This window comes from Microtus oregoni, unplaced genomic scaffold (assembly GCF_018167655.1).
Source record: "Microtus oregoni isolate MIOR12 unplaced genomic scaffold, Mior012 000028F_ref0000031, whole genome shotgun sequence".
Taxonomy (NCBI): domain Eukaryota; kingdom Metazoa; phylum Chordata; class Mammalia; order Rodentia; family Cricetidae; genus Microtus; species Microtus oregoni.
This window is the reverse complement of record NW_024543087.1, coordinates 4,139,759-4,155,953: the sequence shown is the minus strand read 5'-3', so window position 1 is coordinate 4,155,953 and position 16,195 is coordinate 4,139,759. Positions and strand designations below refer to the sequence as shown.

Sequence of the window (16,195 nt, the reverse complement as noted above, 5' to 3'; positions counted from 1 at the left end):
GGACTCCTTTTATTCTCTTGCTGTGATAAAACTCTGACTAAGAGCAACTGAGGGAAGAAAAGATTTTATTCAGCATCCAAAAAAATAGTCTGCCATTGAAGGAAATCGTGGAAAGAGCCTGGACAGGAATGTGCAGCAGAAACCATGGACGGATGCTGATTGATGGCTTCCTCTCAGGCTCATGCCTCATGCTCAGCTAGTTTTCTCATACAGCCCAGGACCACTGCCTAGGGAATGGTGCTGCCCACAGTGGCTTTCCTGCAGCAATGAGCAATCAACACAGTCTCCCACAGACATGCCACAGGCAATCTGATCTGAGCAGTCTGTAAGTTGAGACTCCCTTCCTGGAGCCTCTGGGCTGTGTCAAGTTGGCAGTTAAAGCTAACGAGGATACTAGATAATTGCAAACTGTTTCCAGAAACATGCAATGTTTTAAATCAAATATGGGGCTCTAGCAAATACTTAATACACACTAGGCCAGTATCATGTGGTTACTCTTCTTAGCTAACACATTGACAGGAGACATCAATATAACAAAAATATTTTATACATTTGGAAATTTGACAACAGATTAAAAAAATCATTGATAAACTTATGTAAGAACAAAGTCTATGACATTAAACTAAAAAGTAATAATGCCCAACTGTAGTGTATAAATTTGAAAAGTAAGGCATTGTCTTCTTTCTCTTTACTGTGTATTTTTTAATTTTTTAAAATTGCTTCTTATGTGTACAGGTGTTTTGCCTGCATGCATGTCTATTTACATGTGTGTGCCTGGTTCCTGTAGAAACCAGAAGAAAGCAGCAAATCTGGAACTGGAGTTACAGAGAGCTGTGAGGTGCCATGGGTGCTGGGAATTGAACCTGGGTCCTCTAGAAGAGCAGCCAGTGTTCCTAAGTGGAGAGCCATCCCTCCAGCCTCGAGGGAAAAGGGTTTTGATGTTTATGGTGGCTCACTAGGAAGTGAGAATCTCAGAGTCCATTATTTTCATTCATCCACGTTTTCTCGGTTCCAATATGGATTTTTTTGATGTTCTTTTATTTTCATTGGTGTGTGATTACTGTGCAAAACTTTGGTGTGCTTCTGTACAGCCTTTGCCTTACATATTACAGGTGTGCACCACCATGCCTGGATGAAAACCTTTTTTGAGACAGACATGCAGGGCAGCCTCTGAAAGTCAGTTCTCTGGACTGTGGTTTCTGGGGATTGAACGCAAGGTCATCAGACTTGCCTGCCAAGCCACCTTACCTGCACAACTACTGTTTTTGTTTGTTTTGTTTTATATTTCAAGACAGGTTCTCTGTTGTTATCTTCACTCTTTTACTCTTTGGGGGCCCTCCACGCAGTTCCCAAATAAACCATACATGGAAGCTTATTCTTTTTTTTTTAAATATTTATTTATTTATTATGTATACAATATTCTGTCTGTGTGTATGTCTGCAGGCCAGAAGAGGGCACCAGACCTCATTACAGATGGTTGTGAGCCACCATGTGGTTGCTGGGAATTGAACTCAGAACCTTTGGAAGAGCAGGCAATGCTCTTAACCACTGAGCCATCTCTCCAGCCCTGGAAGCTTATTATTAGTTATGAATGCCTGGCCTTAGTTAGGTTGGCCTGTTTCTTGCTAGCTTTTCTTAACTTAAATTATTCTTGGCTTCTTTGCCTCTGAGCTTTTTCCTTTTCTTCTGTGTATCTTACTTTTACTCTGTTTCTGGCTGGGTGGCTGACCCCTGACGTCCTCCTCTCCTTGCTTTTTTGCTCCTTTTTTTCCTCGTTTCTCCTTCTATTTAACCTCTCTGCCTGCCAGCCCTGCCTATCCTTTCTCCTGCCTCGCTATTGGCCAGTCATCTCTTTATTAGACCATCAGGTGTTTTAGACAGGTGCGGTAACACAGCCTCACACAGTTAAACAAATGGAGCATAAACAAAAGCAACACGTCCTTACATCCTTGAACAAGTGTTCCCCAGCATAAACAAGTCACACACCTTAAAATAATGTTCTACAACAAGCCTTGAAACTTCCTATTTAGTCAAGGATGACCTTGAACTCTCGATTCTTCTTTCTTCACCTCCTGGAATGCTGGAGGTGTGTGTGTGTGTGTGTGTGTGTGTGTGTGTGTGTGTGTGTGTGAGAGAGAGAGAGAGAGAGAGAGAGAGAGAGAGAGAGAGAGAGAGAGAGAGCGCCCACCAGGGGTGCTGTGAAGATGCAGTGGTTAAGAGGATTTCCTGAGAAGCCCTTTGAGATGGAGTTCAGAGGCCAGCACCCTCCATGAATGACTCATAAACACCAGGAACTCCAGCTCCAGAGAGAGAGAGAGAGAGAGAGTTAGTTTGAACGTGCTGAGAGCTGGGATGTTCACCACCCGTGCACATTTGTCAACTCTTGATGAAGTCATCTGAGCTCCCATGTGCTGTGTTAGCACTATAAGTGTTTGTGTCTCTGTGCTATTAGTACTGTTAGTGCTTGTGTCTCTGTGCTATTAGTACTGTTAGTGCTTGTGTCTCTGTGCTATTAGTACTGTTAGTGCTTGTGTCTCTGTGCTATTAGTACTGTTAGTGCTTGTGTCTCTGTGCTATTAGTACTGTTAGTGTTTGTGTCTCTGTGCTATTAGTACTGTTAGTGCTTGTGTCTCTGTGCTATTAGTACTGTTAGTGCTTGTGTCTCTGTGCTATTAGTACTGTTAGTGCTTGTGTCTCTGTGCTATTAGTACTGTTAGTGCTTGTGTCTCTGTGCTATTAGTACTGTTAGTGTTTGTGTCTCTGTGCTATTAGTACTGTTAGTGCTTGTGTCTCTGTGCTATTAGTACTGTTAGTGTTTGTGTCTCTGTGCTATTAGTACTGTTAGTGTTTGTGTCTCCCAGCTATTAGCACTATTAGTGTTTGTGTCTCCCAGCTATTAACACTATTAATTTGTGTCTTAGTACTGTGTCTGTCTCCTTCCTTCAAGGAAGGGTTTCAGCCCTGCGAATTCCACATGTAGCCATGCTCTGCTTCCTCACACTGCAGGTCAGTTTCACTTATTTGGGGACCTCATCTAAAGAGAGAGCTGGCATTTTCTTTGTATGTCTGGTTTCTTTTGCTCAGCACTTTGCTTTGAGAGTCAAATCTCTATGTAGCCCTGGCTGTCCTGGAACTCACTCTGTAGACCAGGCTGGCCTTGAACTCACAATTCTTGAGTGCTGGGCTGAAAGGCCTGTGCCACCACCGCCCAGCAGGAAAGTCTTTCATTGTTGTATTTGTTAATTGTATGAAGGACTGAAGAGATGGCTCAGTGCTTGCTTTATAAGCGTGAAGATCTGAATTCATCCCCCAGAACATAGATTTAAAAAACCATGGTATGGTGGGGCATGCTTGTAACTCCAGTGCTGGGGGAGTCAGCGGCAGGCTGATCTCTGGGGCTCACTGGCAGCTCGTCTAGCCTGCTTCATGAGTTCCAGACTAGAAAGAAACTCCGTTTGAAAAATAAGAAAGAAAATTAATTAATTAAATAAAATAGAAAGTAAAGAATGGCTCTTGAGGACCAAACCTGATGTCTCTAGTCCCCCACATGCTTGTGTGCAAGTACCCACATACGCCTGATGTCTCTAGTCCTCCACATGCTTGTGTGCAAGTACCCACATACGCCTGATGTCTCTAGTCCTCCACATGCTTGTGTGCAAGTACCCACATACGCCTGATGTCTCTAGTCCTCCACATGCTTGTGTGCAAGTACCCACATACGCCTGATGTCTCTAGTCCTCCACATGCTTGTGTGCAAGTGCCCACATACACGTGTACATCACCACGATGTGCACATGCGCGCGCACACACACACATGCGCACACACAAACATTGATTATGGTTTTAACCCTATGATTAATGTTTTAACAACAAACCCATTTTGCTTGTTGGAGGAAAGACCTGTTGTAAATCTAGACTCTGGTCCCCAGGATCCACATACAGGCTGGGTGAGCAGGTTTGGCAGCCTGCCTCTAGTTCCAGCACCAGGAGGTAGAGACAGGAGAGCCTTGGAGCAAACTAGCTAGGCGACTTAGTATAACCAGTGGGCGTTGGTTTCAGTGAGAGACCTGCCTTAATATATAAGGTGGAGTCAGATTGAGGACACCTGATGTTAGCTTCTGACTTCTACATGCGTGTGCTCACGAATGCACATACGCCTGCACACACAGTATGGCCCAACACACATATGAAACAGCAGCACATGCACACATCACACACACACACACACACACACACACACACACACACACACCCCTTCACCTGAGTTCTGCATATTTGTTCCACAAAGCTGTGTCCAGCGTGGACTTGAAGCAAAAGCGCCCTCCCTGATCGGCTGTTTTGTGTCTCCCCCTTCCCCACATCGATGGTTTCCAGTGAGATGAGTCAGAAAATGGCCAAGGAGGGCCCCAGGCTCTCCAAGAATCAGAAGTTCTCGGAGCACTTCAGCATCCACTGTTGCCCACCCTTCACCTTCCTCAACTCCAAGCGCGAGATCGTGGACCGCAAGTATAGCATCTGCAAGAGCGGCTGCTTCTACCAGAAGAAGGAGGAAGATTGGATCTGCTGCGCTTGCCAGAAGACCAGGTGAGCGTGGGCTCTGGGCCAGGTCTGAGCCACATTCCCCTGCTCCGTGACTGTCAGCTCTCTTAGGAAGGCGCTGGAGGGCAAGCAGAAGGCGGGTGGGAGGGCAAGGCTTTCCTGCTGTTTCTAGCTCCTGCCAGCATCCCTTAAGCAAGGTGCAGAGCCCAGGCCGGCCGCAGCCTCCAGCTTCTTTTGGCCCTCTCTGCACCAGCCGCCGTGCCAGGTCCCCCCAGAAGCCCAAGCTCCAGCCAGCTGCGTCCCCCGTGGTGGTCAGAGCGCCGCCAGCCAAGCCAAAGTCCCCTCCGAGGCCAGCCAAGCCAAGGTCCCCTTCGAGGACTGAGCGCCAGCCGCGACCCCGCCCAGAGGTCCGACCACCACCAGTCAAGCAGAAGCCCCCTCAGAAGTCCAAGCCACCAGCACGCAGCAGCCCCCTCAGAGGGCCAGGCACCAGCCGTGGGGGGTCTCCCACCAGAGCTCCTAGGTTCTGGTAACACCATCTCTTGCCTTTTGTCTCCCCCCTAGCCTGAGGTCAGTAGCTGCTCTCCGCGTGTACTAACCTGGGGGACCTCTCCACAGTACCAAGCCTGTGTAATCCACTCCCTCCATTAAACCCCCTCTTGTTTGAAACACCTGGCGTGGCTTCTGTTTTTCCTCCCAGATGTTCTCGGTCCTCACTTCAGATGGCTGTGTCTGTGCCATCCCGCAGGACTGCAGGTCACTAATTTACCAGCGCATAGTATTTGTTGACCACAGTAAGCAGGCGGGGAATACGGAGTAGATCCGTGCTGCTGCTTTGTGCCTCAGAGAGAAGGAGAGGAGACTCTGTACCTGGGCATGTGTGGAAGGAGCGAGCCCAGTGCTCCGTTTGCTCACCCTCCTGACACACGTCATCATATATTAGCCCCCGAAGCAATGACACGCCTTTGTTTGCTCAGTCTGTCACTCAGCAAACCGTACTGGCATCTATAAAGTTTGATATGCTGTACTGGGGAGAGGAATATAACCTGTGATTTCTTTGTATCAAGGAAGACACCATCTGGTCACGGTGCAAACATTGCAATACTGCCTTACTCAGGAGGTCTGTGGCCTGTGGGAGCCCCAAACAAAACCGTCCCAGCTCTGCCATGGGAACCTGAGGCTTCACAGAAAGTTAGGTTGGAGTGGGCAAATTGGAGAAGGACGGCCAGGGAGGCTCTGTCCTGCTCTACCTCAGAAGGACCCGTTTTTCCTTCTCTGAATCTCAGAGGTCCTAAGGCAGCGCAGTAGAATGGGTATTCAACCACTGCATCGTTTCCTTTATTGATCTGATTGGCTATCTCAAATCAGAGGCGCTAATTAATGGGAACAACTTACACTCAATCAGTGCAGCGAGGCCAGACCTTTTAAAAAGGCTTAAAAGGAGATTTTCTGAAGCTGACATGCTTTCAGAGATGATGCTGATCCTGAGGTATTGTGTGGAGGGGTCAAACAATTTGGACAAAGACCTTTTTAGATCTATGATAAGACTTTTGAATAGCTCTTCTCCAGAAAGCAGAGAATAATCTGATTTTAGAAAAGAGTGGCTTGGTTTCCGGCATCGCAGTGGAAGGTAGGAGCATCTCTTTCCTGACAGGCGGTGGTTCTGGCACATCCCTCCAGTTTATTCTTTTCCATGTCTTTAAGATTTGGGACTTAATCTGAAGGTCCCAAGATTACAGAGCCGCCACTGTAAGACACTGATACTCTATGAGATTAGATCCACAGCCCAGGGAAATCAGGCCACACAATAAAAAGTATCTTTTTATACCTTCAGTTTCCTCTGTCCATTAATAACAGTAAAAAAATAAGATAATTTATTTTTGTACCTTGATTTATGTATTGTGATTTCACTTATTTTAGCTTTTTCTAGTAGAGCCTGGATTTTATACATCATAATCATGTCTTTCAGTAGAGACAGCTGTGAATTTTCTATTTCAATCTGGATACTTAAGTGTGTATGTTTTGAACTTCTATCTACACTGAAAACATATTTTGAAATATGGCTTAGTGTCTTCAAGGTTTTTTGTCAAGCTAGAGAATGGCCCCAGACGTGCTTTGGGATACTAACAGACATCCTAATCCCTGATAGACTTTCTGTGGCAGCAATTGTCGGTCCTTAGATACTGACATCATCAATTGTTGGTCCTTAGATACTGACATCATCAATTGTTGATCCTCAGATACTGGCACGACCCTGGTGTTCAGGGAGAAAATACACTGGAGTGCTTGGACTCAGGTTATGTGATGGATTCGACTCTGACAAGCCTTTAGAGCCTGTCTGTTCCTGGAGGGAGCCCACTGCCCTGCTAAATGGAAAATCTTTTTGACTTAAAACTTTCATAGCTACACCAGAATAAAATGGGAGCATTTTACATGAGGATTGACTCTCATGGGCCACCATCCTCTAATCTTCCTCTTTTGCTTGGTTGGCAAAGATGATTGTCGGGCATCTCCTGCAGGCAGAGCATCCCTCTCTTGCATTTAGGGAGTTGCCGTTATCATCAGTGGTAAGGAGCCCTGGCAGAGCCGTTGGTCTCACGACCGCTCACACTTCCTGCTGAGCAGATGACTGTCCTGTGCTGGGCCTTCTTGACACATTTACCCTTGTGCATGGGTTTGTTTGCCTGTGTCCCCTTGTAGGACTGTGTGTTAATCAGGTTCAGGCAATCTTACACTCACCCTCCAGAGCCCAACTCAGGGTTTGGCTGATGTTAGTGACTCAGACCAAATGCGGCCTCACAGTCTGCCACCTTCAGCATCAGGCTTGAGTTTAAGTTTTTAGATAACCTGTGACCAGGACTTGGCTGGGCCTACATTATTTGTAATCAATTTATTAAATGTTGCTATCAAACTAGGGACAGGTCAACCTGGTCAGAATTTTATAACAGAGTTCACATAGTCTACACGTATGTGAGCATGTTTATGTTTATGGCCGTGGTTTCCGTCACTGCTTTCATTGCTGTGACAAGGTATCTGGGGAAGCAGCGTTAGGAAGGCTCGTTTTGACTCACAGTTTGAAGGGACACAGTCCATTCTGTGTCATGGTATGATGGCAAGTGCGTGAGGCGGCTGGTCACATGGTGTCCGCAGTCAGGAAGCAGAGAGAGATGAATGCTGGTTCTCAGCTCACGTTCTCCTTATTTGTCCTAGGGACCTAGCCCATGAGCTGGTGCCCCCCACACTCAGGCTGAGTCTTCTCCTTTAAACCTTTCTGGGGACACCCCCATAGACACGGAGGTTTGTTTCTTTGGTGACTCAAATCCAGGCAAGTTGACAGTGAAGATCAACCATCACAAGCAGTAAAATGCTTTTTGTTTTTGATCTAGGAGTGGAGTGTACTGTAACTGCCTTCTGTGTTGCAAAACTTCTTACGACAAATAACCGGAAAACCAAAAATCATTATGCATAGAAACAGAAGGATTTAAAAAAACTATTAACTTTCCTAGGCTCAATCCAGAAAAAAAATCGTGTCTGTTTTGGCCAAAGACGACAAGAGTTGAGAAACCAAGAGAGGGGCTCTAAAGCCGATTTCTGAGGAGAAAAATAGCACCAGAGCCCAGTGGTTAAAAGTCCCTCCTCCTCTTGTAGGACCCGAGTTCAGTCTGCAGCATCCCACATGGTGGCTCAAAATTGTAACTTCTGTTCCGGTGCCCCTTTTGGGATCTGTGGAAACTGCATGCACACAGTGTTCCCATGCGTGTGTACACGCGCGCTCTCTCTCTTCCACCCACACACAATAAAAATAAATACATCGTTGAGAAAGGTCCATGAAGTCACAGTTGTATTAAATACTACACAGGAAGTGGACACCACTTGCCAGTTCATGAAATTTTCTTTTTCTCTTTGTAAATCAGATTGAAAAGGAGGAGCAGGTCAACCCCAAGAAAAAAGTGACCGAGAAGGGATTTCCCGTGAATGGACGGCCTCCGCCTGTGGACTTACTACTTCGCAAGCCATCTGCCCTCAGACAAACTATCTGATCTCAAGAATGAAGCAGGGTCAGATGCCTGCTGACGTGACAGCTACAGATGCCCTCAGTCCTCACGGTGTGGGAGCCTCAGGGCAGCCTGCCTGGAGGTGAGGGGGGCCCTTTGTACCATAGTCACTGAGACCTGAGAGGACCCTTGGGCTCAGGAGAGGGGTCTTTTGGTCTCATCTGCAGCCCTTTGCTCTCTGGCAGGTGCGCGATGCCTCCAGGGTCATTGGCAAAGGTCTGCAGAGCTAATCCACACATATTCCTCCATCTCTTTATTCCGCTGTATCCCTGTATCCTTCAACCTTTCCCTTCCTAACTCTCTGTCCAGCTCCTCCTGTTCTATGCCATGTGCTTTCTGTTGAACGACCTTACTCAGAGCCAGAGCCAGAGTGGACACTCAGGGCCAGAGCCAGAGTGGACGCTCAGGGCCAGAGCCAGAGTGGACGCTCAGGGCCAGAGCCAGAGTGGACGCTCAGGGCCAGAGCCAGAGTGGACGCTCGGGGCCAGAGCCAGAGTGGACGCTCAGGGCCAGAGCCAGAGTGGATGCTCGGGGCCAGAGCCAGAGTGGACGCTCGGGGCCGGAGCCAGAGTGCACGCTGGTGAAGGTCCGGGTGATTTTCAGATAAGGTACAAATTGTCATATGATCCTTAAGTGCTAAGATGTCTCTAGAGTCATGTTAAGTCAGATGTAGCTAACCTGTATCAGAAACAGAGGAAAGCAGCAACCTCTGCCTCCCTCTGCAGGCCTCTGTCTCCATCCTCACACAGGGCACGGTGAGCATCAACTCCTGCTCAGGTCTGGGTGAGAACAACTTCTTTAGAGCACTGCCTTTGGAATCATGTCACCTGTACAGGTAGCCGTCACCTGGGCTCTGTCACCTGTAGAGTTAGCACTCACCTGGATAGTTCTGTGTCACCTGCATGGCTCTGTCACCAGCACAGCTTCAATTGCTTTCAGATTAGAAAACTTAGAAAGGTCTTATGGCTTCAGCCTCTGCCCTTCCGTGAGGGACCCTGAGCCCAGGTAGATGTCTCTAGGCAATTGCACAGGTCTAGAAAGAGTGCTCGGAGTTTTGTTTTCCAATCCAAATCTCCAAACTCCTGGGGGGAGAGGAGGCCTGGCACCCCAGGCTTTTCCCTGGCTGGCCTTTCACTTCTAAGTCTGTGGTAAAAACAGATCAAGAAGAACGGGGATGGAACTTGGCCTTCTGCAAAGGAGAGTAAAGAGTGTGTTGGGGAGTAGAGAGCTAGAAATCCAAGACTTCTTCCCTGAGTTCAAGGTCGTTCCCGCATAAGGGGATCTGGGCCCAACTATATAGGGTGAGTAGGGTTGGGAGTTCATTTCCATCTCTTTGCTCTGGTCTGTCCCCAGGATCTGTAGCCTTAGATTTCTGGGAAAGAATGATCCTGAGTATGCACTCTTGTTCTGGACCCCAGAAACCCACCCCCACCCCACCCTACTTGCGTGTACCTCACGTCTACACTTGCTGTGAGGACGGAGACCGGGCCAGATGGAAGCGCCTCAGATTTGCCTTGGACTCTTTTGGACACGTGTGTATGTGTGCGTGTGTGCATGTGTGTGTGTTGGAATTAACTTTGGGGGACTATTGGCCAGTTTTCAGGCCCAGCAAGACCTCACAGTTTCTTCTTTCTGTTTTATCTTGTGTACACACGAACAAATGTGACCATCTATCCTCGGTGCCTGTCCTGGGGCTGCAAGCTTCCTGCTCAGACCCTGTCGTGCTCTGGCTCATGGCTCATGTGCAGGTGCCCTCAGCTCAAATATCATCTCAGAGATTCTCCCACGTCACCCGGCTCTGCCTCTCTAGGTTTTGTTTGCGTCTTCTGGAATGATCCTGTTCACTTACTTATTGTTGAGTTCTTGCATCAATGCCTTGCCTAATGTAAACCCCGTGTCTGCCAGAATTGATTTATGCCGTCTTCAGTTGTCTGGGACTAATACGGATTCAATAAATACTTGTTGACTGGAAGAATGTTTATTTGTTTTTAAAAATAGCCTTAAAGTAATGTTCGAAAGTATGAGTTCTTTTGAGGAATCAGAGGCATCTATTGTAGTCCATAAAGAATTGCTGGTGACCTTGGCAGGGCCCCCTCTGTGTGAAGGAATTGGGAAAGAGGAGCAGGAATTCATGAGTGTAAATGCAGCACCCTCAGCTTGGCCTTGAAGGACGTCGAGGGCAGACAGGGCTTGGGTCGGTAACTCGGGAGCTGTTAGACCACACTGAAATGCTCTTGAGGGGCCGTGATGGCACACACTTTTAATCCAGCACTCGGGAGGCAGAGGCCAGCCTGGTCTACAAGAGCGAGTTCCAGAACAGCTAGGGCTACACAGAGAACCCCTATCTCAAAAAACCATAACCCTTCCTGCCCCCCCCCCCCCCAATGCTCCGGGGAAGGAGGCTGTAGTGTGTGTGATGAAGAGGCACAGGGCCATTACCTGATGGAGCTAAGAACCCAGGAGGGAGCTTGGGGACACCAGTGAGGGGGACCCCCATCAATCAAGGGGCCCTTTGATTGGAAAGGGGGAAAAAGAGAAGAGAACTGTAGATTACAGCTAGTTCTCGAGTTCAATGGTGGGGTGTGGGTGGCCCTTGTCTGAAGCATCAGTTTCCTGTGTGCCTTATGTAGGACCCAAGGCAGCCAGTTCACACTGGGGTGGTGGGGAGGTGGTGGCATTGGGGACAGGAAGAATGAAGGCAGAAGGGAGGACTATAGAGATGTCACTCCAATCACCTCTACAAAGCTTATCCTAATCTCTTCTCTCACTTTTGAATGAATTTGTATTTTCTCTTCCTCCCTCCCTCCCTCCCTCCTCCTCCTCCTCTTCCTCCTCCTCCTCCTTCTTCTTCCTCTCTCTCTCTCTCTCTCTCTCTCTCTTTCTTTGAGACAGGGTTTCTCTGTATAGTTTTGGAGCTTATCCTGGAATTTGCTCTATAGACCAGGCTGGTCTTGAACTGGAATTAAAGATGTATTCCACTACCGCCCAGCCCAGGGCAGTAATCATATATGACTAAAAACAAAATCAGACTTGTTTGTATGATTTTATTCATAAATATATAATTTAGTTGTCTCAAGATGTCAGCCCCTGCTGGGCGGTGGTGGCACAAGCCTTTAATCCCAGCACTCGGGAGGCAGAGGCAGGCGGATCTCTGTGAGTTCGAGACCAGCCTGGTCTACAAGAGCTAGTTCCAGGACAGGAACTAAAAGCTACGGAGAAACCCTGTCTCGAAAAAAAAAAAAAAGAAGAAAAAAAAGATGTCAGCACCTTATTTAAAGTCTTGTAGGAGTGAAAGAATTTCTGTTTTTCACTCATAGTTTACAGGAGCCCATCTATCTACCTTGGAATCCAGAAACCTAAACACTGTTATACTATATCTAAAAGACAGAAACAGAAGCGTCGGCCCTCAAGTTCATAGCCAGTCTACTCATTACCATGTCGTGGTCAATGGGGCTCGTATTGGCCGATGAAACAATAATGTAAATGTGCCGATGATTGTCAACTTGACATGAAGAGTCTCAGTGAGGGATTGTCTAGATCAGGCTGAGTTATGAGCATGTCTGGGGGGGGGTATTCCTTGGCATGACAGTCTCAGATATGTGTTGTCTAGATCAGGTTGGGTTGTGAGGCTGTCGGAGGGGGCTGCCTTGACATGCAGTCTCAATGAGGGGTTGTCTAGATCAGGTTGGGCTGTGAGCATGTCTGAGGGGAGGCTGCCTTGATTTCATTAATTGATGAGGGAAGACACAGCCTGTAAGTGGCTAGCCCTACTCCTGGATTTGGGGCTCTGGATGCTATCAGAGGGGGTTGGAGAGATGGTTTAGTGGTTAAGAGCACTGCCTGCTATCCCAAAGATCCTGAGTTCAATTCCCAGCAACGATATGGTGGCTCACAACCATCTGTAATGAGATCTGGTGCTCTGTTGAGGAAGAGACCCGGTCAGTCGTCCTCATCAACTTAGACCATGAACTTGTCCAATATGGACAAGATCAACAGAACCGCCATATATGGGCTGCCCATGCATGCTAATAAAATAATGCTACCAGAGTGGAGAAAGCTGGCTGAGAAGAAATATGCCTGAGTTCATTTCTCTCTGCTCCTCCTGACTTGGCATTTGGTGTGACCAGCTGTCTCCAGCTCCTGCAGTGATGGACTATCTCCTGGAATTGTGAGCAAAATAAACCTTTTCTCCCCCAAAGTTTCCTTCCTTCTTTCCTTCCTTCCTTCCTTCCTTCCTTCTTTCCTTCCTCTTTAAATCAAGACACGCTATCACATTAGCAGAAATGAAACCGGGATACAGCAGGACTTTGTACGAGGCTTTTAACCCCTCACTTTCTTAACTGGTAGAAGGAAATTGTGATAATTGTCTTGCCTTCCCACAGTGCTGTTGTGTAGACCAAGAAAGAGCTTAGAGTCTAACGGTGTAGCATATCCAAATGCTGACTGACTTTCCAAGGGACATCATGGAGGTTGTGATGTTGTGTCATGGGGAAGTGGGGATGACTTTGGAGTTAGCTGGTTCAGGTTTTCCCTAAATCTGACACTAAGCAGTGAGCTCATCCCATCAGCTCAGCCTGTGACCTTGGCACTAAGCAGTGAGGTCATCCCATCAGCTCAGCCTGTGGCCTTGGCACTAAGCAGTGAGGTCATCCCATCAGCTCAGCCTGTGGCCTTGGCACTAACCAATGATGTCATTCCATCAGCTCAGCCTGTGGCCTTGGCACTAAGCAGTGAGGTCATCCCATCAGCTCAGCCTGTGTCCTTGGCACTAACCATCAGCTCAGCCTGTGTCCTTGGCACTAACCAATGACGTCATCCCATCAGCTCAGCTTGTGGCCTTGGCACTAAGCAGTGATGTCATCCCATCAGCTCAGCCTGTGGCCTTGGCACTAAGCAGTGAGGTCATCCCATCAGCTCAGCCTGTGGCCTTTGAGTCATTTACCCGTTCAGTGAAGAACCCAGATTACAGGACCTTCCAGAAACTGCCCAGCCTGTCATTATCATGGACCGTGTTGTTTCTTCATCCCAATAGAGCATACATATGCAAGACAAGGCATGGGGGTCTGTGCGGTTCTGTGCTTAGGGAGGGAATGCGCACAGAGAAACTTGAGTTACTCTGTTTCCTGGGTGGGAAAGTTGCTGGCAAGTAGATCTATCAAATTCATTCTCTGGGGAGCAATGCTTTGGTCTGTTGTGCTTTTGTGGCTGCCTCTACCAAGTCTACAGCTACAGTCAGTAAACCAAAACAGTGTTTCTAATCTAGCTGGAACTTGTATTTAGTGTGTGTTTGTGCGTGCATGTGTGTGTGCGTGTTGTTTGCATGCACACGTGTGCATGTGTATGCGAAGGTCAGGTGACAAATTTTAGGAGTCAGTTTTCTCATTCTATCACAGAGGACCCAAGATCAAACTCTGCTTGACAGACTTGGTAGCAAGCACCTTTACCCTCTGAGCCATCTTGCCAGCTGTCTATAACCCCTTATGTTATACTATTTTCTCTCATTTTCTCTGAGTCTTATTTGGCATATCTTCTTTTGTTTAAATCTCAGAAATGTTCTTCTCAGGAAGCTCAGATATAAGAATCAAAAACAAACAAACTACATCTCCAAGGCTTGGTGGGAGCCGGTTGAGCTGGTTTCTGGAATATGGGTGTCCACAGGTCTTGCCCCTCATACTGACCTCCCTACCCTTGGGATCGATTGAATGACCAAAGGCCACAGGGTTCAGGGGTTCACCTTCTTCCTTCATAGTCATTCCCATCCCTTTCATGAGAGTGGGGTACCACTTCTGAAGAATGCAGGCAGCCCATGGGAAATGCAGAGGTGCAGCCACCAGGAGAAAACTGGGGGCTCAACGCCCCCATTTAGAACTCTATTGACAGTTTCTCTCTCCCCTCAGCACTTTGACCATACCACCCACCGCCTCCCTCTATAACTGCCGATGAGAGATCTGCCGTCAATCTTCTCGACTCATGGTGAGACTCTGCTTTTCCTTTGTTTATTTTAAAATGATTTTCCTCTTCTCCCCTGCTGTTCTGAACATACGATGACTGCGATGTCACTAAGTATGGATTTATGTCTGCTTATTCTGCCCAGAACTCAGGTACCTCTAGCTGAAGATTCGTGTGTCTTCAGGGATGTGCAAAACAAGCTCGTGTTGCACAGCTATCCAAATGGCAAATAGAAAAGAGAAACTGTCCAGCGTTGGCATTAATGTGAAGAAAGTCCCAGAAGCTACTGATGGAATTTATACGTTGTCATAACACATGCCATAATACCACTGTACTCCAGGACACTAGCAAGGCAGGGTATCTTAAAACCTCTAACCAAGTAACTATAATTTTAGGCATCCATCCTGGAGAAAACTTACACACTTTTAGAGAAGAGAGAAATGCACAAATTTGTTTAAAAGATCAAGGTTTGTAGTTAAGAGAGGAACATAGAATGTAACTAACCAAAACGTCTACCCACAGGGGAATGAGAGAATCAGTTTTGGGATATCTGCAAATAATGTCCTAACCAGCAGTTAAAAGTCAATCCGTCAGATAGACCCTGTCAAGCAGGAAAATCCAGAAACCACAGCCAGGACTATGCAAAGCAAGCATCAGGCAGTAAGCCCAGTATGACATCCTATGCATAAATATTGACAGCCCACAGTTTTATATTGGTTATTGCTCAACAAGGAGAAGTCACAAGACCTCATACTTTTTATATAATGCCACAGGATTTAAAAATGACAGTAAAATACAAAGATATTAAAAACAAATCCTCTCAGAAATAAAAGTATAAGAAATAATTCCTGGCTTGAAGAAATAACCCAGCCTAAAAGTTACACAGGAATGGTTTAACACCACCTGCTGGACATACATTTGTTTGGAGAGAGTAAATGGGAAATTTGTCAGCAGCTGGGATGCTTCCATGGTTGGTTATATAAATCTTAAACACCAAAAACATTTGTTTTGAATCTGTTTTGGGTCTGGGCTAGAGTCCTTGACTTGTGATGGCTCCTGACATGGGAGAAAAGGGAGTCAATTGGAACACAGCTCTCAAATTTCCCTTTCGGAACAGGTAGATAGGAAGGGAAAATAGGATGTTGGTGAATGTGGAGGGATGTAAAACGGACAGTGTTATGGTGGAGGGAAACGTGATGTAGGGACTAGAAGAGCATCAGGAATGACCTTGTGCTGGGAGCTGGTTGGCCAAGCACAGGCAGATGCCTGAAGACCCCACAGGCCGCCACTGCATCCTCACAGCCAGAGCTGACAAGGTTCAGACTCAAGTGCAAGGAGGGGGGCATGTGTTCAAGGTGTGGATCTGGAGTGGCAGGAAGACAGCAAGGAGGAAGGAAGAGATGGCTGAGGATGCTGTGCCCCAGCAAGAAGAAGCAGGCCAAATACTGTCCCAGGGTACCCAAAGGGTTCCAGCGTCCTAACAGGAGGGCACTGTGGGCCCGTGGGAGCTCCAATGTGGCCCCGAGGACACTCCAGTGTAACCCCGTGGGAGCTCCAATGTGACCCTGTGGAAGCTCCAATGTGGCCCCAAGGACGCTCCAGTGTAACCCCGTGGAAGCCCCAATGAGAAGGCAAGGAATTTAACTGCGTAA

At 47.3% G+C, this 16,195-nt stretch overlaps 1 protein-coding gene across 5 annotated transcripts in view; it reads left to right on the top strand.

Moving 5' to 3' along the window:
- The window catches only part of LOC121464289 (myelin associated oligodendrocyte basic protein), a 31,969-nt gene extending 16,044 nt beyond the window's left edge, over positions 1 to 15,925 (top strand). For 2 of the 5 annotated variants that reach the window (XM_041677145.1, XM_041677146.1), the window contains 5 exons: positions 4,375 to 4,584; positions 4,793 to 5,109; positions 8,454 to 8,676; positions 14,492 to 14,567; positions 14,689 to 15,925. In XM_041677145.1, the coding sequence (XP_041533079.1) occupies positions 4,379 to 4,584; positions 4,793 to 5,072 (486 nt within the window). In that variant the 5' untranslated portion in view covers positions 4,375 to 4,378 and the 3' untranslated portion in view covers positions 5,073 to 5,109; positions 8,454 to 8,676; positions 14,492 to 14,567; positions 14,689 to 15,925. Of the gene's footprint in view, positions 1 to 4,374; positions 4,585 to 4,792; positions 5,110 to 8,453; positions 8,677 to 14,491; positions 14,568 to 14,688 lie in introns of those variants that run through there. The other 3 variants (XM_041677147.1, XR_005976506.1, XR_005976507.1) reach the window with 3 other exon arrangements.
- The last annotated feature ends 270 nt before the right edge of the window (positions 15,926 to 16,195 follow it).